This window comes from Cnephaeus nilssonii, assembly GCF_951640355.1.
Source record: "Cnephaeus nilssonii genome assembly, chromosome: 24".
NCBI lineage: Eukaryota > Metazoa > Chordata > Mammalia > Chiroptera > Vespertilionidae > Cnephaeus > Cnephaeus nilssonii.
Window position 1 is genome coordinate 7,132,281 of NC_137095.1, and position 25,614 is coordinate 7,157,894.

The 25,614-nt window shown below is 44.2% G+C and overlaps 1 protein-coding gene across 1 annotated transcript in view; it reads right to left on the reverse strand.

Annotated features, from left to right (window-relative positions):
• BTBD1 (BTB domain containing 1) overlaps window positions 1-25,370 on the reverse strand; it is a 28,810-nt gene extending 3,440 nt beyond the window's left edge. The window contains exons 1-6 of the mRNA XM_079764105.1: window positions 24,894-25,370; window positions 14,351-14,507; window positions 11,658-11,763; window positions 10,407-10,604; window positions 7,161-7,353; window positions 1,615-1,702 (exon numbers count right to left, since the gene is read on the reverse strand). Of these exons, the coding sequence (XP_079620231.1) occupies window positions 1,615-1,702; window positions 7,161-7,353; window positions 10,407-10,604; window positions 11,658-11,763; window positions 14,351-14,507; window positions 24,894-25,300 (1,149 nt within the window). The 5' untranslated portion in view covers window positions 25,301-25,370. The remainder of the gene's footprint in view (window positions 1-1,614; window positions 1,703-7,160; window positions 7,354-10,406; window positions 10,605-11,657; window positions 11,764-14,350; window positions 14,508-24,893) is intronic.
• Between the last annotated feature and the right edge of the window lie 244 nt (window positions 25,371-25,614).

Below are 25,614 nucleotides of genomic sequence, written 5' to 3' on the forward strand. Positions count from 1 at the left end.
AAACCCACTAAGCCAAAGCGGCTAGGGCTGAATGTATGGATTTGAGGTAGCTGAGGGAAATGAGCCTTTATTCCTTGCTAGCTTAAGTCTCATTACTAGGAAATTCCCTTGGCATTTCCTATGTCTAAATGTTATTTTACTGAAATTAAAATGACCTTAAATGCAGTATTCACCTACATGGATATTAAAAATGTGAAAACTGCCCAGGCTGGGTAGCTAAGTTGGCTACAGCATCATCCTGTACACCTGCGGGTTCAATTCCTGGTCAGGGCACGTACCCAGGTTCGATCCCAGTCAGGGCACGTATGAGAGGCAACCAATTGATGTTTCTCTCTCACATCTATGTTTCTCTCTCTCCCTTCCTCTCTCTCTCTAAAAATCAATAAAAACAGATCCTCGGGTGAGGATAAAAAAAATAAAAATGTGGAAATGTTGTCTTTTTAATTTAGTTCCACAATCTGTACCAGGCTCTGAGGGACACCCTCAAGGAGCTTCCGATCATTAGTGAAGAAGTTACTATAAACAGTGCCTCAGCACAGAGCCTGCAGGAGGAGGGCTATGCAAACGGTGGCGAGGCTGAACAGAGGAAAAGCAGATTTGGTTAGGAAGGGACGAGGCTCCAGAGAGGACTTTTAAAAATTCAAGTCAGAACTCACTGGGTAACAAGAGAAAGGTCTCCCGGGAACAGCGTTTGCCAAGGCCAAGGATCACACACCTGCCTTTTGCACACATCAGATAAAGCCAGTCATAGTAAACCAGACCAGACCACCGTATGCTCTAAGGTCAGGACAGTGGTCACCTCTGTATGGATAAGTGACTGGAAAAAGCCCACGAGGGGATGCCTGGGTACTGTGATGCCCTGTTCCTTGATCTGGCGGCTAGCTGCACCTATGTGCCCTTGACCGGAATCGAACCCAGGACCCTTCAGTCTGTGGGCCGATGCTCTATCCACTGAGCCAAAAAGGCTAGGGCGAAACATTGTTTACTTTTCTCATTTCTATTTTTTGTGTTTTAATTTATGTGTAATATGTAAGTACAGTATTGCATATGGAGAGTTTATAAATAAAAGTTGATGTGTTTCAAAAACAATTAAGTGGGGTGTGCAATAAAAACGTGGGGGACACTGGCTGATTGGAAGGAAACGGAGAGGTACTTAACTTTCTTCCGGGTGAGGTAACAGGGTCAGATCTGTAAGTGAGGGGGGCGGACCTGAGGAATGGGGCAGGGCACAGTCAGACAGTCAGAAACCAGAGGGTGTTAGAAGGAATGAGGCCGTTTTAAGCCGTAGAGTTCAAAGTGCAGTGAGAAAAGCAGGGGGTGTGGTAAGGCGGTCGGGGCACAGCAGGAAGGACCGCTGGACGGGTGTCCTGAGGAAAGAAAACTCCTTGCACACTGAAGCTGCCTTGAAGAACCCCATGAAGGACTCCAATTTTCTGAAACCAGATTTTTTAGATCATTTGTAAAACAGAACTCTCTAGGCTTAAAATGTCACTCGGAGGCTTTCTGATTCCTTTGATAATTATACTGAAATTTGGATTTTGTCAAAACAATATCTTACGGTAAAATTACAGTTTATTTCAAGATGACATATAGTGGGGGGAGGGGGGAGTATACCTGTATGTTCACTTGATAATCCGTGGGACCATGAATAGATCCATATAAACCAAATCCGACTATAGAGATTCTTCTATTAACTGTGAACCTGAGAGAATGAACCAAATATAAAATAACATACATAACTCAGTACAAATTCATGTTCTAAAGCAGGGGTGGGGAACATCTGCCCCAAGGGCCACATAAGGCCCGAGAAATCATTTGGTCTGGCCCTGCCAAGGCATTAGGGTGAGTTAATTAAATGTTTGACCGAATAGAGCAGGCTAATTTTTAAGTTGATGATTTTATATGGTCTACAAATGATGTTATAAATATCCAAATGGCCTTGGCAGAAAAAAGGTTCCCCACCCGTTCTAAAGGCTTATAAATTTCTTAAAGTGTTACCCAGAATGTCTAATTTTGCTCAGAAGAAGGAAAACTATCACAAATTAGACATCCTTGGAAATAGCATCTATTTACAAAAACAAAAAACCATAGAGAAGAACTCTTTCTAGAGCAGCGGTTGCCAACCGGTGGTCCGTGAGGTCCGAAAGGTTGGCGACCGCTGTTCTAGAGTAAAAGTTAACTTAATGGAAACTGAAGTAGAACCTGTTTCCTTTGAGTCAAAGGGATTTATTTCACCTAAATACCCACTCTTGTTGTAATAGTAATTTTTGTCCAAATATGTCTGTACATCTTCATGAACAGATGTGTCGGCCACCAGGCCTGAAACACAGCATTCCGAACTATGACAAGCATTAGCTCAATGAACATTATCTGAGGACGTCACATGGACAACCCGGCACTGGGAAATGATGGCCAACAAGGCAGTCTCTACCCCTACGCACTTACGGCTTAATAACGGACACTGATAATAAACAGATAACGGAATAAATCATTGTGAATGGTGATAAGAGCTGTGAAGGAAGCAAAGGGCTGGGCCAGGACCTAATTAACAGGTGAAGCCAAATGAGGTTTCACACTAGAACAATCAGCAGGTCCACTTTGGTCCTAATAGTTAAAACCTCCAGCTCAGAATACTTCCTGTGCTGGGTGGGCACTGAGCTTCAGTATTTTTTTTTTTCATATATATTTTATTGATTTTTTTACAGAGAGGAAGGGAGAGGGATAGAGAGTTAGAAACATCGATGAGAGAGAAACATCGATCAGCTGCCTCCTGCACACCTCCTATTGGGGATTTGCCCGCAACCAAGGTACATGCCCTTGACCGGAATCGAACCTGGGACCCTTCAGTCCACAGGCTGACGCTCTATCCACTGAGCCAAACCGGTTAGGGCTGAGCTTCAGTTCTTTACATGAATTACTTCCTTTAATCATTATAACAGCTCTATAAACTGAGTAACACAGTGTTACTTTTATTATCCGCTGTTTTTATAGTTGAAGAAACAGACGTTTAGAGAAACCAACTTGCCTGGATCAGAACCTGTGGCGGAGCTGGGACACAGATCCAGGTCTCCGCTAAAGCCCATTTCTTACCGCTATGTTAAACTTCCAGGACAGATGAGGACTACCTGGAACAACTTTTAATGTCTTATCTATACACTGTTTTATTATAAAAAAAAACAAAAAACAATATAGTCTCTTTTTCAAAAAATAGAAAATGCAGTTAAACAAGCAAGAGGAAAAATTTTGAAGTTCCCTGAGTCCACCAGAGAGAACCCCCATTTATTCTTTTCTATGAATATATATATATACTAGAGGCCCGATGCACAAAACTTGTGCAAGAGTAGGCCTTCCCTCCCCCGGCTGCCAGCACTGGCTTCCCTATGGCACCCAGGACCCGGGCTTCCCTCCGGCCACCAGCCGGCATCCAGGACCAGCCGGCACCAGGGACTCGGACTTCCCTCACAGCCCCAGCTTCATCCAGCAGGTCGTCCAGAAGGATGTCCAGTCTAATTAGCATATTATGCTTTTATTATTATAGATTATTTTTTAAATCATGTCAGAATATACATATTTTTATATCTTCTTTTTCATATAAAGGTAAAAGTTAGTATCAATTCATTCTATTTAATAACCCCTGCTTGTTAGATAATCTAGCAGGGTCTGTTATTATGTAACAACTAGAGGCCCGGTGCACGAATTTGTGCATGGGTAGGGTCTGGCCAACTTGCCCTGATCGGGCCAATCGGGCCAGGCCAGCCGGGGGAGGGGACACAGGTGGTTGATGGGCCAGCCCCGCCCCCTGGTCAAACTCCTGAACTCTGGGTCAAGGGGACAATTTGCATATTGGCCTTTTATTCTATAGGATGCCATGGTGACCATTTTATAGTCTTAATTATTTCCTGAGAATAAATTCCAAGAAATAGAAACACTGGGGGAAAAAAGGCATATTCTTAAGGCGTTAGCTAAACATTATCAAGTTGATTACAACACTCTACATATACAAGAGATTAAAATCATTTCTACCTCACTCTCAACAACCATGAGTATTTCCATTTCTTTTTGACATTGAGAAATTGATTAACACATTCTATTCATATTGCTTTATTAATGAGTTGATATATTTGCTCATACACTGTCTACTAGATTTTCTTTAATGAAATATTCACTCATGTTCTTTCCCCATTTTTCTCTGAAAGACTATGTTATATGATTACTTATGCTTTGTCAGTAATATCCATGACAAAAAGGTTCCTGTTTGTCATTTATCTTTTGACTTTATGGTGGTTTTGGACATAAAAATTTTTTATTCTTTGTAGCCAAATTATGATTTATGCCAAGTTTAAAGAGGCCTATCCCTTCCTCATACTAAATAAACAGTCCCCTGTTCCAGCATTTTCATGGCATTGTATTTGTAATGTTAAAACTTTAATTTATACAATTATTGGTAGATGGAATCAGTAAGAATCTAACTTTATTTTTCCGGTGGTTAATCTTTCCCTCAGATGTTCATTTATATTGGGCTAGTAGCTAAACTCCGTAGTATCTTCCATACATCACTAACATACTATAGCTTTATGTTTGACCCATACCACTCGTTTTTAAAAAGAACCATTTACTCTTCTGGATAACCATTAGAATAGTTTTGCCAGGTCAGTCTTCCCCCACAAAAACATGTGACTTCTGAATACACTAGTTAGTTTGGAAAGACACTGAGTCTAGTTGAAGTTCCCCAGTTCTTTATAAAGGTGCTATACTGTACATTTCTTATAGGATTTAATCCCATTACTTTGTTATATATTACTATTTTAAAAAATATATATTTTTATTGATTTCCGAGAGGAAGGGCAGGGGAGAAAGAGACAGAGATATCAATGATGAGAGAGAATTACAGATTGGCTGCCTTCTGCATGCCCCCTATTGGGGATCAAGCATGTAACGCGGGCATGTGCCCTGAACCAGGAATCAAACCATGACCTCCTGGATCGTAGGTCAACGCTCAACCACTGAGCCACACCAGCCAGGCATTTGTTACCATTTTAAGTGGAATCTGTTTTTACTTTATATTGTAACTGAAAATGTAAACATTTTAAAATTTTTTTATTGTGGCAAAATATTTAACAAAATATACCATCTTAACCATTTTACTGGTAAGTGTAGGACTCAGTGGCATTAAGTACATCCACATTGTTGTGAACCAAATCAACCATCCATAACTGAATTTGGATGACATATAGGAACATCATTGGTTTCTGCAGGCGTACTTCATAAGTGGTCACTATTCTTTTATTGGTTCTGATACATTTATTTTTATCGATGCCGAGGCTGTTCAGGTGGACAGGTTTTTACAAAAGGCACCGCTGGCGGGGCAGGGAACCGGACTTACTGCAGTGCTTAGGACAATCTCCCAAAACAGCGTCCCAATCAGCGCTCAAGTGTCCTGGCAGAATTCATGTGGTGAAACACGTGTTTATAACTACGAGACTTGAACACTGCTGAAAACAGCAAGGTTAGCAAGCATCCCTTCAATGAGGTTTTAATAGTCTATCATCTTAAAGCAGTATTCTTTGAGACCTAGTATTAATGATTCTATGTGGAACGAAGGTGCAATTTTATCAAAAGTCTTTTTGACAACTACTGAAATCATCAAATTGTTTTTCTTCTTTGATGTGCTACTGTGGTAAGTTATATTAATATATTCCCTAATGTTGAGCCATTCTTTCAATCTACAAATAAACTCTATTTGCTCATACAGTGTTATTTTTCCAAGGTACAGCCAGAGTCAATATGCTAATATTTCACATGGAATTTCTTCTTCTATGTAAGTGAGACTGATCTACAAATTTTTTGTCTTGTCAGATTCCTCTGTGAGGGTTATAGTTCTTTCCATAATTAACCAAATAAGCATTTTCTTCTTTTAATGCTCAAGGAAACGATTTGTTCCTTGAAGTTTTGATAAAACTCACCTGTAAAAACCACCTTGTGAAGGGACAGTTCTTTGATAACTTTTAATTCCTTCCATGGTAATGGGCTTTCTTCTTCAGTCAATTTGATAAATTATATTTGCCTATAAATAATGATCCATTCCATCAAGACGTTCAATTTATTAGCACAGAGTAAACCCAGAATTAAAATAAAAATCTTCTTAGTATCTGATTATATTCCCATTATTTCTAAATGCAAGCTTGTTTTCTTCACTATCTTTGCCAGAGGTTTATTTATCTTATTGGTCTTTTTAAGGAACCAGTTTATGGTTTTATCAATTCTATTACTTTTAATTCATTAATTTCTATATTTACCTATCTCCTTTCTTTTTCTTTTTTTTTTGCTATTCATTTTCTGGCTACTTGAGTTGAGTGCTTAAATGATTTCTACTATAATTTATTTAGTAAAAGTAGTTTTTATGACTGTTTCTTTTTGTGACACTTGGTCTACTTTGTCCTTTATTATGAGTTTCAGATACAGTATTCTCGTTGTGAATGATTGCTAAATAATCCACAAATGTGTTTTTAATTTCCATCTTATTCCAATTATTTACAAGGGTCCTCTCCCCCTGGGAGTCCCATATTTGACAAACTTGTTATGAGTTTCTAGTTTTATATAAAAGTGCTATTCAATAAGTGAAAATCCAAAGGCATGTTTTAGGAAAACTGGTACTTACTCAATTTTGACATTTAACCTAAAGAAACACAATAAAACAAAGATAACTTCCTAACAGGATTATACACCTGAATCTTTTAAGATTATTTTCCCTTACAAAGCTTTTATAAATGTATACTGAGATATTTTCTTTTCTTTTTTTTTCTATACTGAGTTATTTCCCATGCAATGTCTGTGCAAAGAAAGAAAACTCACACTAAACAGAGTAAGATAAATATTAAATAAGTTGTAGCCCTAAGACTGTAAACACAGTGTCTGACCAATTAATGTCTCGACCTCAGCTCACCCGTAGCGGCAAGCCAAACAGAACTCATGTGACAGAAGGCCCGGCCCCACTGCTCCTTACATTAATTGTTTCCTCATAATTCAGTGAGAAGACCATACACCTCACTGCCTGTGTGATTCTTATAGTATAAAACAAGATGTTGGTTAATTATCTCCCACAATATGGGGATAAAAGCCGCCCCAGCCCACCATGGCGTCCGTAACAGTATGACAGATACCTGATGCGATCGCTTGTCCCACTGTAGCCCCAACGGCTCTCTACTTGCTGGAACCTATTGATGCAACATTCCTTTCCGCGGAGGCAGCATCTCGGTCGATCAATGTAGTCTACTCGGGGTTTAGGATTGACAGTAAAGTGAAGAAAAAGATTTACCACTTCACGATCTGACAAAATTCCAGACTGAGCAGGACCTGTAGAAATACAAATACAAATCCATTTGAGGTTAACCTAATAAAACGTTAATAAATCAAAGCTTCGGTGAAAGCCTGGATTTTTCTATCCACTCCCCTCCTCTGAGTACCACAGACTTTCGTTTACCAGTAAGAGCCATTCCCTATGGCGGGGGGGGGGGGGGGGGGGGGGGCACTCACAAGGGTAGCCAGAGCCAATGTTACTTCTCTGTTCCCCACCTAATACCTGTCTGAGGTTATAATCTGAACAATGGAATATATTTAGAAGCGGAAATAGGATAGTGCTTTCATTCTGGGGTTCAGAAATCAGCAGAGGGCAGGAGCTAAAATGGGAAGAGCTGAGGAAGCAGCATATCATATATCTTAGTTTCCCCATACAATGTTTCTGAGGACAGAAAAATTCCCAACAGCTTCAACTTATCCAAGAATAAATAAAGGCTGCGCCTCATAAAGAGGCCAGGAGATCCCTCCCAAGGCTGGTGAAAAACAACCGAAATAAGAGACTACAAAACTAAATTATAAATTTTTAAACTACAAAAAACAATGTGATAAACTAGTAATTTGGTTTAGGAAGCCATAAACTCAGATTTTAATTAAAAAAAAAAACCTGATTTTTAAACACTACTAATGTTCCCAAACAACAACAAGAAGATTTCATAATTCAAGACTATAATAAAATTTCCTTTGTTGAGAAAAAGTCTTCAGATCATGAAAAACATTCTCAGACATGTACCAGATACCTACCTAAGGAAAGTTATCAGAGAGACAGGCCAGTTAACAGAAGGTGAGTCAAAACAAACAACTTAAGAAATTCTCTCCTAAAAGAACTGGTGATGAGCACTAAAAGCAAAACAACCTAGAATTATGTGTAATTGTATTATTGTTGTATGGAGAGAGAGAGGGTGGGGGACAGGGAGAGAGAGAGAGAGACAAAATCAGGTACCATAAAGTGGTCTGGAAAGGCTGAAGGAAGAACATAGAACATACTATACTAACATTCTTGTCTTAAAATAGGGAAGGTCAATAAATACTGTTTTATTATGAAATGGAAAATTAAGAAAATTATGGGGGGGAGGGGCGGTAAATGCAAAATGTGTAATTTCCAAATCTGTAGATAGAAAAGAAAGCACACACACTAGCAAAATAGAGAAAATAAAGGAAACTCTCCATGAAAACATTTTTAGAAATACAGAGACAATTTGGGGAAACGAATTATGTGACTACTAAAAATATTAAGAAGTCTGTAGGATGCAACAGCCTACGGCAGAGACAACTATGGCTAAAATACATACAATAGCTTCTTCAAGTTAACAGAGAACCGAGACAGTGCTTGAGAAGGGAAATACACTGAGAAGCTCTGTACCTCTCACCACTTTCTCCCCTTGGGATATTTGCTGATTTGCTGCATGGGGCATAAATGCCCAGGAGAAACTGGCAAACTAGAGACTATGGTAGTCCTCATTTGACTGAGGAGACAGAAATTGGAATTCAAACCAAATGATTTCACAGGATTCCGCAGAAAGGGTCTAATTAGAGAGACAAGACCAACATTTTGTGCACAATTTCTGTATTTGCGGATTCCTAAGGTATGTACAAACAAGAGGAAACTGAGACAAAGAAGCCAAGCAGAAAGGAGCTGCTAAGAGACTAAAGAGTTACACAGAGCCCGGCCGGCATGCTCAGTGGTTGAGCATCAACCTATGAACCAGGAGGTCACGGTTTGATTCCCAGTCAGGGCACATGCCCGGGTTGCGGGCTCAATCCCCAGTGTGGGGTACGCAGGAGGCAGCCAATCAATGATTCTCTCTCATCATTGAAGTTTCTCTCTCTCTCCCTCTCTCTTCCTCTCTGAAATAAAAACTTTTTTTTTAAAAAAAAAAGAGTTATACAGAAATTTCAGGTGTATTATAAGCATTATAACCTTGGGCAAGGTACTTAACCACTCTCTAGTTCAGTTCTCTAACCCATAAAATACATACTTTTTTATATATTGTACATATATGTAAAATTTAAGGTATAACCTATATTATCTTAAAGGGCTATTAGAATTACATCCTATATAATAAAAGCCTAATATGCAAATCAACCAGCCAGCGGAACAACCAGTCGCTATGATGCGCACTGACCACCAGGGGGCAGACGCTCAATGCAGGAGCTGCCCCCAGCCCGCAGGCCCTGATTGGTGGCGGGGAGCGGGGCCAGAGAGTGGGCAGCGCCAGGCCAGCCAAGGCGGGGCCAGCAGGGGCCCCTGATTGCCCCACAGTGGGAGGCAACTGACGGTGGGGGGCAGGGCCTGCAAGCGGGCGGTGCCAGGCCAGCCAAGGCGGGTGCCAGCGGGGCCCTCCTGGTCACCCCGCCAGTCGCCCCTCAGATCGGCCCTGATTGCCAGCCAGGCCTAGGGACCCTATCTGTGCATGAATTTCATGCACTGTGCCTCTAGTAAAATTATAAACACAGGCACACATACATATATCATGTAACTAGAAGAGTGACCAGTCCTCAGTAATTAATAGCTTATTTTCCTCTCTCACACAGGGAGACTGGCGACTAACCATTAAAAGTTTCTGCCGAAACCGGTTTGGCTCAGTGGATAGAGCGTCAGCCTGCGGACTGAGGGGTCCCGGGTTCGATTCCAGTCAGGGGCATGTACCTTGGTTGCGGGCACATCCCCAGTGGGGGGTGTGCAGGAGGCAGCTGATCGACGTTTCTCTCTCATCAATGTTTCTAACTCTCTATCCCTCTCTCTTCCTCTCTGTAATAAAATCAATAAAATATATTTTTTTAAAAAAAGTTTCTAATAGACTTTGGTCGCCCTGGCCGGTTTGGTTCAGTAGATAGAGCGTCGGCCTGCAGACTTAAGGGTCCCAGGTTTAACTCTGGTCAAGGGCACGTGCCAGGGTTGTGGGCTCAATACCCAGTGGGGGGTATGCAGACGGCAGCCAATCAATGATTCTCTCTCATCATTGATGTTTCTATCTCTCTCTCTACCTTCCTCTCTAAAATCAATAAAAATATGTTTTTAAAAATAGGACTTTGGTCAGGTTATGCCTTACCCGCTGCAAACTCCTCAATGGTCATCAGTGGGAACCGGATCAAGGACAGTGCTTTTCCTAGAACTTTCTGTTTGTTTTCAAAACTCACAGGCAACTGTTGTCTTTGACATTCTGCCTCTGACCATCGTACAATAGCTCCAAAAAGCCGACTTTCTCTAATACTAAGTGTGTCTCTTTCCAGAACTGCGCAGAGTGTGTCTACAGGTAAAAAAAATAAATAAATATAAATGAGGAATATCTTGCTCTTTAACAAAACAATACAGACCAACTTGCTTATATTAAGTTTTCAAACCTCAATAAAAATAGGTGATACTTAAAACTATAGACTCTATACTTTATTTTTTTAAATTATATTCTGCCATGACCTACACATTCATTGTAGAACCAAGTATTTGTTTAACGTAACCTGCCTTGCCTTTCCCTTCCTCTACATGTATTCATGTGGCACTACTTGCCTCTCATGCCCTCCCCTCTTCCTCATACAAACAGTCATTATCGGGACCTCCTCTGTCAAAATCTTCCTAACTCGGCCCTAACCGGTTTGGCTCAGCGGATAGAGCATCGGCCTGCGGACTGAAGGGTCCCAGGTTCGATTCCGGTCAAGGGCATGTACCTTGGTTGCGGGCACGTCCCCAATAGGGGGTGTGCAAGAGGCAGCTGATCGATGTTTCTCTCTCATCAATGTTTCTAACTCTCTAGCCCTCTTCCTTCCTCTCTGTAAAAAATCAATAAAATATATTTTAAAAAAAAGATCTTCCTAACTCGACTCCAGTTTGAGGTAACCTCTCATGTTCTCAATTTGCATTGTAATTATTTTCTATATCTAGTTCAGAAGAGGCAAAAAAATCATTTTGTTCTTTGCCATCTCTTCTATTAATGTCTTAAATCTTAACTTTCACATATTTGTTCCCTTAATTCTCTAACTAGATGATATTTTCTTAAGAAAAAGTGTATCTTACCTGTCTTTGTATTTCTTTCTTTTCTTTTTTTTTTTTTACAGAACCCTAGTATAATGCCATGCATAGGTGAACAGTCAATGAATATTTATTTGCTTTGACATCTTTTAAAAGGCAATGAAGTAGTTAAAGACTTTTAGGAATATCTCACCAAAATAAAGAAAGTAAAATTCTTAAAGGGGTAGACATAGACCATTTGGAAAAAACCACTTAATCAAAAAATAGCTTGTCCACCAAGGCTGACTGGTAAGACACTAAGTACTTACAGGTAAAATTTAATTCCGTGTGAACTTACCTATATCAATATCAGTAAACCCTTCTGCACTTATCGCATCCATCGTGCTTTTGTCTATTGTATCTAGACAAAGACTAGCAAGCTGAGGTTCATCAAATAGTCGAGCCTAAACATATAAAACCACAATTATTTTGTTTCCATAATTTCTTTCTTTTTTTTTTTTAATATATTTTATTGATTTTTTACAGAGAGGAAGGGAGAGGGATAGAGAGCTAGAAACATCGATGAGAGAGAAACATCGACCAGCTGCCTCCTGCACACCCCCTACCAGGGATGTGCCCACAACCAAGGTACATACATGCCCTTGACCGGAATCGAACCTGGGACCCCCCAGTCCGCAGACCGACGCTCTATCCACTGAGCCACACCGGTTTCGGCTGTTTCCATAATGTCTTTATCTTCAGGCTATGTATATTCAAAGTTAATACTATAAACAGATGTAATTGCTGATTATGTAAAAACATCTACTTAGCCCTAACCAGTTTGGCTCAGTGGATAGAGCGTCAGCCTGCGGACTGAAGGGTCCCAGGTTCGATTCCGGTCAAGGGCATGTGCCTTGGTTGCGGGCACATCCCCAGTGGGAGGTGTGCGGGAGGCAGCTGATTGATGTTTCTCTCCCATCAATGTTTCTAACTCTCTGTCCCTCTCCCTTCCTCTCTGTAAAAAGTCAATAAAAATACATTTAAAAAAATAAATAAATAAATAAATGGTGAACTCAACTGTATTTTTAGTGTTCATGCAAAAATTCATCTTTCACTCTAGGAAAAACAAGTTTTTGTAAAAATTACTTTAACTAGAGTAGCAATACTTCAGTCACTCAGATTATACAGGCAATATCAAGTTTCCTATGGAATCCATTACTGCTACTTAAGATTCTGGCATGATCTCTGGTAAACATCACTGTGATCGTATCACTTCATCATAAGTGTTTTCCCTGTGCAAACCATGCTGGCACGGTACACTGGCCCTTTGTGTTGGAGTGAAGCTGGGTCTTTTCCAGTAAATGAACCGGCTCAGTTCAAATGACTCACTTGGCAGGAACAAGCAGCTCACATGACAGTTTGCTGGGTAATTCACATGACCCCACCAATGAAAAATGTGGGTAACATTGGGCTCTCAGACCAAGAAGGCACTGAAAAGCTCCTTTTCTGTCCTGCGGCGATCTTTGTCAGCCCTTGCTGCTCAAGGTGTGGTCCTGAAACACTAGCAGAATCCGGATGCCGTTAGCAACGAAGGCTCTCAGGCCCCACCTCTGAGAGTCTGCTGAAAATAAATGCAATGCACTTTCTATTGTACTTACTGAACTAGCAAGGCTATTTTAATGATCAAAGTTTAATTGGTTGGTTTCTGAACTTTATGACTGAACTTTTAAAATAAAGAAGTTAAGTGATCGTCTCTACACATAATAAAAGCCCTCGGACCCAACAAAAATGTAGAAGCTGTCCAAAAAACTTCACGCTACCACTCTCTCAAAAACAGCTGGAGCCGAAGCCGGTTTGGCTCAGTGGATAGAGCGTCGGTCTGCGGACTGAAAAGTCCCAGGTTCGATTCCGGTCAAGGGCATGTACATTGGTTGCGGGCACATCCCCGGTGGGGGGTGTGCAGGAGGCAGCTGGTCGATGTTTCTCTCTCATCGATGTTTCTAGCTCTCTGTCCCTCTTCCTTCCTCTCTGTAAAATATCAATAAAATACATTTTAAAAAAAACAAACAAAAAACAGCTGGAGCCACGCCGGGCCCTAATCCCAACTTCAGTTCTGAAGAGCTACATAACTTTGAGTCACAGCACCCTATACTCATAAGGCTTCAGTTTCTTTACCTATATGTTACTGTAGTAACGCTTAATTGCTTTTCTATTGTAAAATCATATAAATCTGCTCTATTTCCCTGAATGGTAATATAAGGACAATTACATTCTCAAACCTCTCCCATCTCAAACCATTCAGTTCTCGACCAAGTTGTTCACAGACAAAAATGTCTCGGTTGCCGACCAAAACTTCAGTTTTTGACCTGACAACCCTTTCATGCTGATACCTCAGCAGGACAAAAAGCGTCTAGCAGGCAACAAGCAAAGGAGAGAATGCTTTCCTTGCTGGCGATTAGCACAATCTTAAAACATAAATGGGCCATCCAGAGTGATAATGTTGCTAAGGATGTGAAAGTGCTCACAGAACAACAATCACAGGCACTTCAATAGCTAGAAACACTGTTGCTGATTGGATAAATGAAAAGCAGTTAGCGCATTTCCCAGGCAGTGATCGATGAAAAATTCCTTTAAGGCTAGTAGGGGGTGGTTGGATAAATTTAAAAAGCGTTTATTTATAAACTAGAGGCCCAATGCATGAAATTCGTGCAAGGGGCTCAGCCCTTGCAGCCCTGGCTTTGTCGGGAAGGTCATCTGGACGGTCATTCTGCTGTTCGGTCTAATTAACATGTCTTTATTATATAGGATTAAACAGTACGTTAGACATGTACTATATATAAGAAAGGTTGAAACAGGAAATCATTTGGGAGCCTGGAATGGATTAATTCAATTTACATTATTTCTAATGGGAAAAAACGATTCGGTTTTCAAACAAATCGCTTCTCTAATAGCCTTCTGAAGTGAATTCAGTTTGAGAAACGAGGTTCCACTGTAGAGTTCCACTCCATTTTTCAAGCTCCAATGGTACATCCCTTAGCCACATGGACTTACCTGAGTGAGTAACATAAAGGCATTATCTGCTCTAAGGTGTTTGGTGAGAAATTCCACACAGTGTGCTTCCAAGGCCGGGACTGCGTATTTCTTAGCCGTGTAAAGAGTGGTCATAACTGTTTCTGGGCCAATTTGAACTTCATCTGAATACAGAAATCTGGAAAGCAACGGGAAATTGCAGAGATGGTCAGGAAGGTTTCAGATAAGCAATCCATCAACGTTAAACCTCTGAGGAATAGATTTAAAAGACAATAAGCGCCGAAACCGGTGTGGCTCAGTGGATAGAGCGTCGGCCTGCGGACTCAAGGGTCCCAGGTTCGATTCCGGTCAAGGGCATGTACCTTGGTTGCGGGCACATCCCCAGTAGGGGGTGTGCAGGAGGCAGCTGATCGATGTTTCTCTCTCATCGATGTTTCTAACTCTCTATCCCTCTCCCTTCCTCTCTGTAAAAAAACAATAAAATATTTTTTAAAAAATAAATAAAAGACAATGAGCAAAGTGAAAACCCGAAACGTGCATCAGACTTTACCGGGCTACATGGCCCTTGCACACACACCATCTCCTTTTATTCTTACCCAATCCTGGAGGCGGGGCATCTCCCCGAATCCTGAGACAGACCCCTATCTCTAAGCCAAATTTTCAGTTAACACCTCATAGCAGCTTTGGGTGACAGTGGTTCACTTATTCTCCTTCATCCAAGTGTGTTCACTTAAGCAAATCTACAAGAGAGGTGACGTTCACATCTCTAAATGTCAAAGCATTCATTTGTTTCCAGATTGTGGTGTTTTCTTGTTCTGGGCAGCTTTTAACCTTTCCTTCCTATCCCGGAGTTAGCATCATGACCAAGACCAGAGTCCTGGGGCTTTGGAGGAATAAAACAATTTAATAGTATCTTAAATGACTCCTGTTGCTAGGCGCTGAGGGATATTTAGATCCAATTTTCACTCAAAATACAATCAGACCAATACTGCCTTCCTCCCAGTTTGCTGCCTGTAAAAGCTAGGTCACTAAATAAATCAGCTCCAGCCCTAGTCGATTTGGCTCAGTGGATAGAATGTCAGACTGAAGGATCCTGGGTTCAATTCTGGTCAAGGGCACGCACCTTGGTTGCAGGCTGGATCCCCGGCCCTGGTCAGGGTGCATGCAGAAGGCAACCAATGGATGTGTCTCTCTCATATTGATGTTTCTCTCTCTCCCTTCTAGTCTCTCTTTTAAAAAAAAATCAATGGAAAAATATCCTCGGGTGAGGATTAACAAAAATAAAAAAATAAAGTAAAAATCAGCTCTGTAGAACTGAGGATAAATGTAAGATTCTCAGCTGAGGGTGCTGGGGGAGAATGGCATTCAGAACAAGTATTTCACCGGAGTGATACTAAAGACATACAACACTTACTAGACTTGTACTCCCAAGACCCAAGTCATAAAACAAGTGTTTCAGAAACCCATCCTTTCAGAGCAGTCTATTACCATGAAGAAGTGAGGAAAGTTAAGTTCTATTGCGTGTCCCTGTCCCCTCTACCTTTCAATTTCCTCTACTTTTATTCCTGTGGCCGTAATCACCACCCAAGATGAAACCCTCGCCTGGTCCATCCCCTAACTTCTCTCCCTAACCAAATGCTGGCGTTTCTCTAACAACGCCACTATCCTTATAACCGAGAGTGGAGGCTGCTCATTCTCATGCTCCTCTATATCTCAAGTTCAAAAGTGAAAGTTGCTGTTTTTCAGGATTACACTATTTCCAAAGCCTCCTTGTAGAGACTTAAGTCAGTCATCCATACCACCATCCTAACACTCACCTAACGTCACTGCCACTGTGGGATGAGGACAGGAATTAAAAACCAAGAAAGGCCCTAACTGGTTTGGCTCAGTGGATAGAGCGTCGGCCTGCGGACTGAGAGGTCCCAGGTTCGATTCCAGTCAAGGGCATGTTCCTTGGTTGCGGGCACATCCCCAGTAGGGGGGGTGCAAGAGGCAGCTGATCGATGTTTCTCTCTCATTGATGTTTCTAGCTCTCTATCCCTCACCCTTCCTCTCTGTAAAAAAATCAATAAAATATTTAAAAAAAAAACAAAAAACAAGCAAGGCACAGCCACTCATAGTCAGGGGCAAGGAAATGGATAAAAAGAGAGGAAATTAGCCCTAGTCCGTTTGCTCAGTGGATAGAGCGTCAGCCTGCGGACTGAAGGGTCCCAGGTTTGATTCCAGTCAAGGGCACATGTCCAGGTTGTGGGCTCGATCCCCAGTGGGGGGCGTGCAGGAGGCAGCCCAATCAATGATTCTCTCTCATCATTGATGTTTCCATCTCTCCCTCTACCTTCCTCTCTGAAATCAATAAAAAATATGTTAAAAAAAAAAAAAAGGTAACATTCTATCCTAAGCCCCTTGTCCATGGACTTCTATTGGAGGGATGGGGCAGTGGGGGGGGGGGGGTGGCAGGGTTCCATCCAGCTTGTCACCACCTGCCCACCCCTGACATGCAGACCTCCCTTCTCTGAGCTCCACTGCTCATGACACAGATCTGCCGGGACAAGCTAAGGACCTGGCCAACTGCATGTGGGTTTCCGCTTTCCAGGACTTTTTTAAAAAGCAAGTCACTCACTCACACACACAAAAAGCCAATCACTGCGTGGCCTTCCCTGTAATGCCAGAACACATCAATTGAGAGAACCATCATGACCGGTCCAAAAAGGATAAGAAGCAGGTGCACCAGACTGGAACCAAACGACAGCTTGGATCCAACCCCACTTGAGTCAACCCCCAACTGACCCACTGAGCAAAACTATATGATCTTTTTTGTTTGTTTGTTTTTAATATATTTTATTGATTTTTCTACAGAGAGGAAGGGAGAGGGATAGAGAGCCAGAAACATCGATGATAGAGAAACATCGACCAGCTGCCTCCTGCACACGCCCTACTGGGGATGTGCCCGCAACCACGGTACATGCCCTTGACCGGAATCGAACCTGGGACCCTTCAGTCCGCAGGCCGACGCTCTATCCACTGAGCCAAACCGGTTTCGGCTATGATCGTTTTTTTAAGCCCCTGAGTTTTGGGGCACTTTACAGTTAATGGCGACAAAAGCTGACTAACATAGGGTACAGTAAGAAGTGTGCCTGTCTTAGAGACTGTTCTGAAATTTACGTGAGTTCACATAAGGTGCTTAGGAAGAGGGAGTGGCATACAGCAAGCACTCATTAAACAGCAGGTATTTTTATTACTGGCATGTTCATCTGCGTGAGTACTAGACGTCTGTGAATGTCCGGATGGAAATCGGGTTCTGGACCTGAGTAGAAGCCTGACAACATGGGGGGGAGGGGGGGGCGTGAGGAGGGGGTGATGCCCTGGGAGAAAGGAAGAAGGGAGTGGAGACCAGATACTGAAGAATAGTTACCCCAGTCTCCTTCCAGCCACCACTCCCTTTTTCTGTTCCTCTTTGCAACAAAACTCCTTGAGAGGAGTATTTATCTAGATGTGAACTGTTTCTCACCTCCTCTATTCTCCCCAACCCACTCCACTCAGTTTGCTGCGATCACTCTTGGCAGGGTTACAAACAGCCTCCATTTCGTCAAAATCAGTAATCCAATGTCTTCATTTTTGCCCAGTTCTCAGCAGCATTTAACATAGTTGTCAATTCATTCTTTATTGGAAACTTCTTTTTGTTTGTTTGGTTTTGTTAATCCTCACCTGAGGATGTTTTCCCATTGATTTTTAGAGAGAGTGGGAGGGGGGAAGAAAGAGAGAAACATTGACTGGTTGCCTCACGCACATGCCCCGACCAGGGTGGGGATCAAACCTGCAACCCGGGTATGTGCCCTTGACTGGGAATCAAATCCGGGACCCTTCAGTCCACAGGCTGCTGATCCAAACTGAGCCGAACTGGCTAGGGCAGTGGTCGGCAAACTCATTAGTCAACAGAGCCAAATATCAACAGTACAACGATTGAAATTTCTTTTGAGAGCCAAATTTTTTAAACTTAAACTTCTTCTAACGCCACTTCTTCAAAATAGACTCGCCCAGGCCGTGGTATTTTGTGGAAGAGCCACACTCAAGGGGCCAAAGAGCCGCATGTGGCTCGCGAGCCGCAGTTTGCCGACCACGGGGCTAGGGCTATTGGAAGCTTTCTTGAACTCAGGATACCACACTCCTTGCCTCCCTTCTCGTTCCGCTGACAGCTGTCTCTCAGTCTCATTTTATGCTCCTGCTCCTCTGCTGCATCCCGCAGGCTGGAGACCCCAGCTCACCCTGTGCCTCTTTCCTCTTAACAGTCTACATCCCCTGCCTAGGGAGTCTCATTTGTTCTCAGGGTTTCACTCTTAACTTTCGAATTTATGTTCAGGAAGAAGCTCTTCCTTAAATTCAAGTTCATATTTCTGTCTACTCCTTGGATGTCTTAGAAAGTTTATTGATTCTACCTTCCAAATCTATGCAGGCCCTGGCTGGTTTGGCTCAGTGGATAAAGCGTCAGCCTTTGGACTGAAGGGTCCCGGGTGCAATTCCGGTCAAGGGCACATGCCTGGATTGTGGGCTTGATCCCCAGTGTGGGGCATGCAGAAGGCAGCCGATCCATGATTCTCTCTCATCATTGATGTTTCTCTCTCGCTCTCCCTCTGCCTTCCTCTCTGAAATCAATAAAAATATATATTTTTAAAAAATCTATGCAGAATTTGACCACTTCTCATCAGATCCACCCATCGCTACCACCCTGGTAGGGCCCACCACCATCTCTTGCCTGGACTACTGCAGAAGTTTCTTAATTCAACTTCCTGCTGCCCATCTGACACCTCTCCGGTCTCATTTAATTTCCAAGCAACTGCCAGAGTGAGTTTCTAAAAATGAAAATCAGATCAGAGCATTCCCTCTCTCAAGGCTTCTCACCACACACCAGATGAAACTCAAAGTCCACGCCCAGGCTGGGCGCCCAGGCCCTGCAGGTCCCGGCCAGCCTGTCTCTCTCACCTCATCTCCCACCACCTTCCCTGTTGTTCATTCTGCTCAAATCACACCGCTTCACTCTGGAAGCTCCCCCAACAGGAGACATTGAGGGCTTTCCCTTGCTTGGCAAGCTCCTTCCCTAGTGGCTGGGTCACTTTTTCTTCAAAACACTTAGTAGTACCAGGCATGTATCTTTGTTTCTCCCTAGTAGAGCATAAGCTCCATGAGGGCAGGACTTTTGCTTGTTCACTGCTGTATCCCACATCTAAAACAGTGACTGGCACAGGGCAGGCACACAGTATTTCTCAAATGAACAACTGAAAAACATCACTGAAACAGGTCAGGCAGATCAAACTGAGCAGTTTCTTTCTTTTTTTTTTTTTAATATATTTTATTGATTTTTTACAGAGAGGAAGGGAGATGGATAGAGAGTTAGAAACATCGATGAGAGAGAAACATTGATCAGCTGCCTCCTGCACACCTCCCACTGGGGATTTGCCCGCAACCAAGTTACATGCCCCTGACCAGAATCGAACCCAGGACCCTTCAGTCCGCATGCCGATGCTCTATCCACTGAGCCAAACCGGTTTTGGCTGAGCAGTTTCTTCAAGTGCTTCAAACTCAAGTTCCAAAGCCTTCAATGTTAACTAATTCGAGCTGTAAATATAATAAAAAAGTGTGCCCAAGCTAACCTGCTTTTCCACCTGAACAAGAATGAATTCTGAGACATCTCTCTGTCACAGTCATAGGTAAGTGTGGCATCTGTGTTTCACAGCCAGCCAATACCTACATTTTTTAAAAGTGGCCCACAGATCACTTTCAGAATAGAACAATGACTAGAGCCTGGAGAAGCCAAGTACCATGGCTATACTAAAAATTGGAACATTTCAAGGACTCTAAAATAAATTCACTTATTTTCTATGGATGGGAAAGAATTGACTAATTAAAAGCTTCAATGAAAATATGAAATAAACTTTCCCCTCTACATTCTTTTTTTAAAAAACATTTTTATTGATTTCAGAGAGGAAGGGAGAGGGGGAGAGAGAGAGAAACATCAATGATGAGAGAGAATCATTGATCGGCTGCCTCCTGCATGCTCCATACTGGGGATTGAGCCTGCAACCCTGACCGGGAATCGAACCGTGACCTCCTGGTTCATAGGTCAAGCTCAACCACTGAACTGTGCCTGCCAGGATCCCCTCTACATTCTTACCTTAGCAATCTCAGTATTTTTTAAAGGGAAAAGCCATCCCATATTTTTAGAGCAGTATTTAAGAAGAGTATTAAAAATGCTCTCAAGGTCCCGCCTCCAAACATTTTTTTAAATTGTTGACAGTATTACAGATATCCCCGACTCCCCCTTATTAGCCCCCCTCCACCCAGCCCCCGCCCCACCCCAGGGCTTCACACTGTTGTCTGTATCTATGCGCTAGGCATATAAGCATATATGTTCTTTGGTTCATCTCTTCCTGTCCCCACCATCCCCCATTCCTCTAAGATCTGTCAGCCTGTCCCATGCATCCATGTCTCTAGACCAGTGGTCGGCAAACTGCGGCTCGAGAGCCACGTGCGGCTCTTTGGCCCCTTGAGTGTGGCTCTTCCACAAAATACCACGGCCTGGGCAAGTCTGTTTTGAAGAAGTGGCGTTAGAAGAAGTTTAAGTTTAAAAAATGTGGCTCTCAAAAGAAATTTCAATCGTTGTACTGTTGTTATTTGGCTCTGTTGACTAATGAGTTTGCCGACCACTGCTCTAGACCTAGTTTGTCTGTCAGTTTATTTTGTTGATTAGATTCTACACCAAACATATTCCAAGAAGGGAGGAAGGTATCTACAAATTTAATAAGCACCCCAGGAGATTACAATGCAGGTGAATCAATACATCTCTTAAAAATACTCTAGTCCAGCCCTAGCCAGTTTGGCTCAGTGGCCTTCGGACTGAAGTGTCCAAGGTTTGATTCCAGTCAAGGACCTAGGTTGCAGGCTCCTCCCCTGCCTGGGCCCTGGTCGGGCTCTTGCAGGAGGCAACCAATTGATATGTTTCTCTCACATCGATGTTTCTCTGTCTTTCCCTCTTCCATTCTCTCTAAAAATCAATGGAAAAATATCCTCAGGTGAGAATTTTAAAAAATACTCTAGTCCAGAAAATAAAAACATGCTATAACTGATCCTCCTCGTCAACTTAAAACTTAAAACCAAAATGACCTAGATCCTAGCTTTTGAGTTTTTCCCCTTTATAGATGTAATTGAACTAAATTACAGAAACAAAGAAAAGAAGAAAAAAGAAGGGAATATCACTTCTGACCACTCCAACACAACTTTGGTTAGCATTTTGGTATGTTTCTTTCTATCCCTATCGCTAAGCACGTTTGCTCCTTCTGTTTAAATCATAGTGTTCACAATTTCAAATGCTATTTATTATACATACTTTCCACGTTAATGTTATTACCTAGTCTTCATAAGTGTCATATGGTAGCTGCACTAGTTCTATTAACCTATTATTATCTAACCATTCCCTCCAGTTGAATACTTCCTCAGTACTCTAAATAATCCTGCTGTAAAAATTTCTGTACAGAACATTTTTTCAGCACTTGAATACTTCCTAAGTGTGGGGAAAAAATCTATAGTGCCAAACTTTTACCACCAGCTTTGTCTGAGAGGGATCCTCCAGTATTGTATTTTTAAAATTTGGGGGTTTACTGGGAGGTTGGGTGAAAAAAGTGACGGGATTAAAAAGTACAGCCGGTTTGGCTCAGTGGATAGAAGGTTGGCTTGCAGAACAAAGGGCCCCGGGTTCAATTCTGGTCAAGGGCGTGTACCTCGGTTGCAGGTTCCTCCCCAGCCGGCCAGGGGACCTGAACTGGTCAGGGCCCATGCAGGAGGCAACCAATCAATGTGTTTCTCTCACATAGATATTTCTCTCTGTCTTTCCCTCTCTCTTCTACTCTCTCTAAAAATCGATGGAAAAATATCCTCAGTTGAGGATTAAAAATAAGTTAAAGATAAAGAAGTACAGATTGGCAGTTACAAAATAATCACAGGGATGTAAAGCACAGCACAGGGAATCTACACTAATAAAAGAGAAACGTGCAAATTGACCATCACTCCGCTACACCCACGAGCCAATCAGAGCAAGTATGCAAATTAACCCGACTAAGATGGCCGCATAGAAATCCATCCACAGAGCTGAAGCAAGCAGGAGGCTTTGGTTGCCCCCAGCGATGGAGGAAGCCAAGCTTCCCTCCCACCCTGGCCTGCCCTGGCCTCTGCTCAAGGCTACAAAGTTTCAATTATAGAAGATAAATAAATCCCAGATACCTGCTTCCAGCAGGCCCTGGCCTATGCTTGGGTCGCCGGGGGACATGGCTGGCCTGCAAACCACCACAGGCCCCTCGCCCAGGCCGCCCCACACCCCAAGGGAACCCCCACCCTTATCTGGGACACCCTTCAGGTCAAACCAGCCGGCCCCCACACGTGCACCAGGCCTCTATCCTATCTAATAAAAGAGTAATATGCAAATTGACCATTACTCCAACACACAAGATGGCTGCCCCCATGTGGCCAAAGATGGCTACCCCCATGTGGACACAAGATGGCCGCCACAAGACGGCCAGCAGGGGAGGGCAGTTGGGAGGGACCAGGCCTGCAAGGGAGGGCAGTTGTAGGCGATCAGGCCAGGAGGGGAGGGGACCAGGCCTGCAGGGGAGGGCAGTTGGGGGTGACTAGGCCGGCAGGGGAGGGCAGTTAGGGGCCACCGGGCCTTCAGGGGAGGGCAGTTAGGGGCAACTAGGCTTGCAAGGGAGGGAAGTTAGGGGTGACCGGGCCAGCAGGGGAGGGCAGTTAAGCGTCAATCAGGCTGGCAGGGGAGTGGTTGGGGGGGGATCAGGCTGGCAGGCAGAAGTGGTTAGGGGCAATCAGGCAGGCAGGCAGGCAGGCAGGCAAGTGGTTGGGAGCCAGCAGTCCTGAATTGTGAGAGGGATGTCCCAGATTGGAGAGCGTGCAGGCTGGGCTGAGGGACACACACACACACACACACACACACCCCTCCGTGCACAAATTTCATGCACCGGGCCTCTAGTAAATTATATAATTGTCTAACCACTACTCTGTACACCCGAAAGTAAGATAATATTGAATGTCAACTGTAATTGAAAAATAAAATGTTTGGAAAAATTAACATTTGGGGGCTTAAGAGGCCAAGTACCTCACTTCTAATTTGCACTTCTTTTTTTTTTTTTTTTTAATTTCTTTATTGATTAAGGTGTCACATATTTGTCCTCATCCCCCCATTCCCATCCCACACCCCTCCCCATGGATGCCCCAACCCCCTGTTGAACTTAACCATTGGTTAGGCTCATATGCATGCACACAAGACCTTTGGTTGATCTCTCCCCCCTCCCCCCTAATTTGCACTTCTTTAATTACTAATGCAGTTACACGTTCTTTGCTAATTAGCTGTATTTTTTTTTCTTCCCCTAAGTCATCTATCCTGCCCTTTAACCATTAACACCAATCTTCCTGACTGAGTTGTGTGCCTTCGGGACTACCCATCTGTCTTGGAACTAGAAATATAATTGAACTTAGTTACAAAAAAAACAAAGAAAAGAAGAAAACAGAAGGGAATATCACTTCTTACCACTCCATCACAACTTTGCCTGGGTATCCCGCAAGACTCGGCTATTTCATCACAACACATTGGGACTCAGGCAGCCAAAGCCAGCTGGGTTATCAAGAAACTCACACGGTCCCAGACGTGAGCTCGCTCTGCCACCTCGGGCCAGTGACCTGCCTGTTCTGGACCTCAGCCCCCTTTGCAAACTGTGCAAAAGCAATCCCTATACCTCCTGCTTGTGAAAAAAAGATAATACTGCCACACAAGTCGCTCCCTTCCATTCCACAAAATTAACCAGAAGTCACTCCAACTAACCTCAAACAAGCAAAGAGAAAACAAAACAAAACAAAAAACGATTCCTTTTCAAGCCAATGTGACCTGTCTGCAGCAAAGGCAGGTTAACGCCACGGACTTCCTTGCGAGTTCGCTCTGCGCGGGGGTCCTGATCACGAGCACTTAGCGCTTAAGGAGGAAGGGGTCCGAGTTTTTTGTTGGAAAAGGAAAAAAAAAATGTCCCTAACCGGTTTGGCTCAGTGGATAGAGCATCGGCCTGCGGACTCAAGGGTCCCAGGTTCGATTCCGGTCAAGGGCATGTACCTTGGTTGCAGGCACATCCCCAGTGGGGGGTGTGCAGGAGGCAGCTGATGGATGTTTCTCTCTCATCGATGTTTCTAACTCTCTCTCCCTCTCCCTTCCTCTCTGTAAAAAATCAATAAAATATATTTTTTTTAAAAAAAAAGAAAAGAAAAAAATGGCCATGTAGTCGGGGATCCAACCAGCCTTTCCACCAGTCCCCTCCCTACAACCCCAACACGGAACTAGGCACACGGGGCCGTCGGGACCACCCGCGGCTGGAACGCGAGACGAGGGCGCCTTTCAACGGCGGGGGGCCCCGCCGGAGGCCTTGATCCCCGCCAACGGGCCCGGACCGCGCCTTCCCGCGTCGCCGGACCGGGCGGGGGGGCCCCGGCCAAGGTCACCTCCGGGCCTCGGGCCGCTCACCTCAGCAGCGCCAGGAAGGCGGCGGGCTCCACGTCGGGCAGCTCGATCTCGGCGGACGTGGTGGCCATGCCGCCGTTGAACATGGCGTCGAAGACGGCGCTGCCGGCCGCCAGCACGAAGCGGTGCGCGGGGATGCGCTGGGGGCCCCCGGCGGCGGCGGCGGCGCCGGCGCGGCCCTTGCCCAGCACGAAGCGCACGTCGCTCAGCAGCTCCGAGTTGAAGAGGAAGGCGAAGCGCTCCTTCAGCGACGCCTTGGTCGCCTGCCAGTTGTACAGCGGCTCCCGCTGCAAGGGGAGCAGCGGGCCCAGCGCCGACAACGGCGGCGGCGGCGGCGGCCCCGCGGCGCCCGCCTCCGCCTCGGACCCCAGGCCCTGCTCGCCCGGATCCGCCGGCCCGAGGGAAGCCATCGTCCCGCGGCGCCGCTGCTCCGGCTACGGGGAGGGCGCCCGCCGCCTCCGACACCGCGGAGCCGCCCACCGGCCCCGCCCCCTACTTCCGGGAAGGCGCTTCCGGGACGGCACTTCCGGGATGGCGCTTCCGGGACGCGCGCGCCCGGCCTGCAGAGCCGCCGACGTCTGGGCGCGCGCCGCTCGGCCTCTGCCCGCCCTCGGGCCCAAGTCGCCGGCCGCGGCGCCCGCGTGGACCTGGGAGGTTCCGCAAGGACTTTCCCGCCTGGAAGGGGAGGGGGTCGGAGGGCGAGGGCGAGGCAGACCCCTCTGCC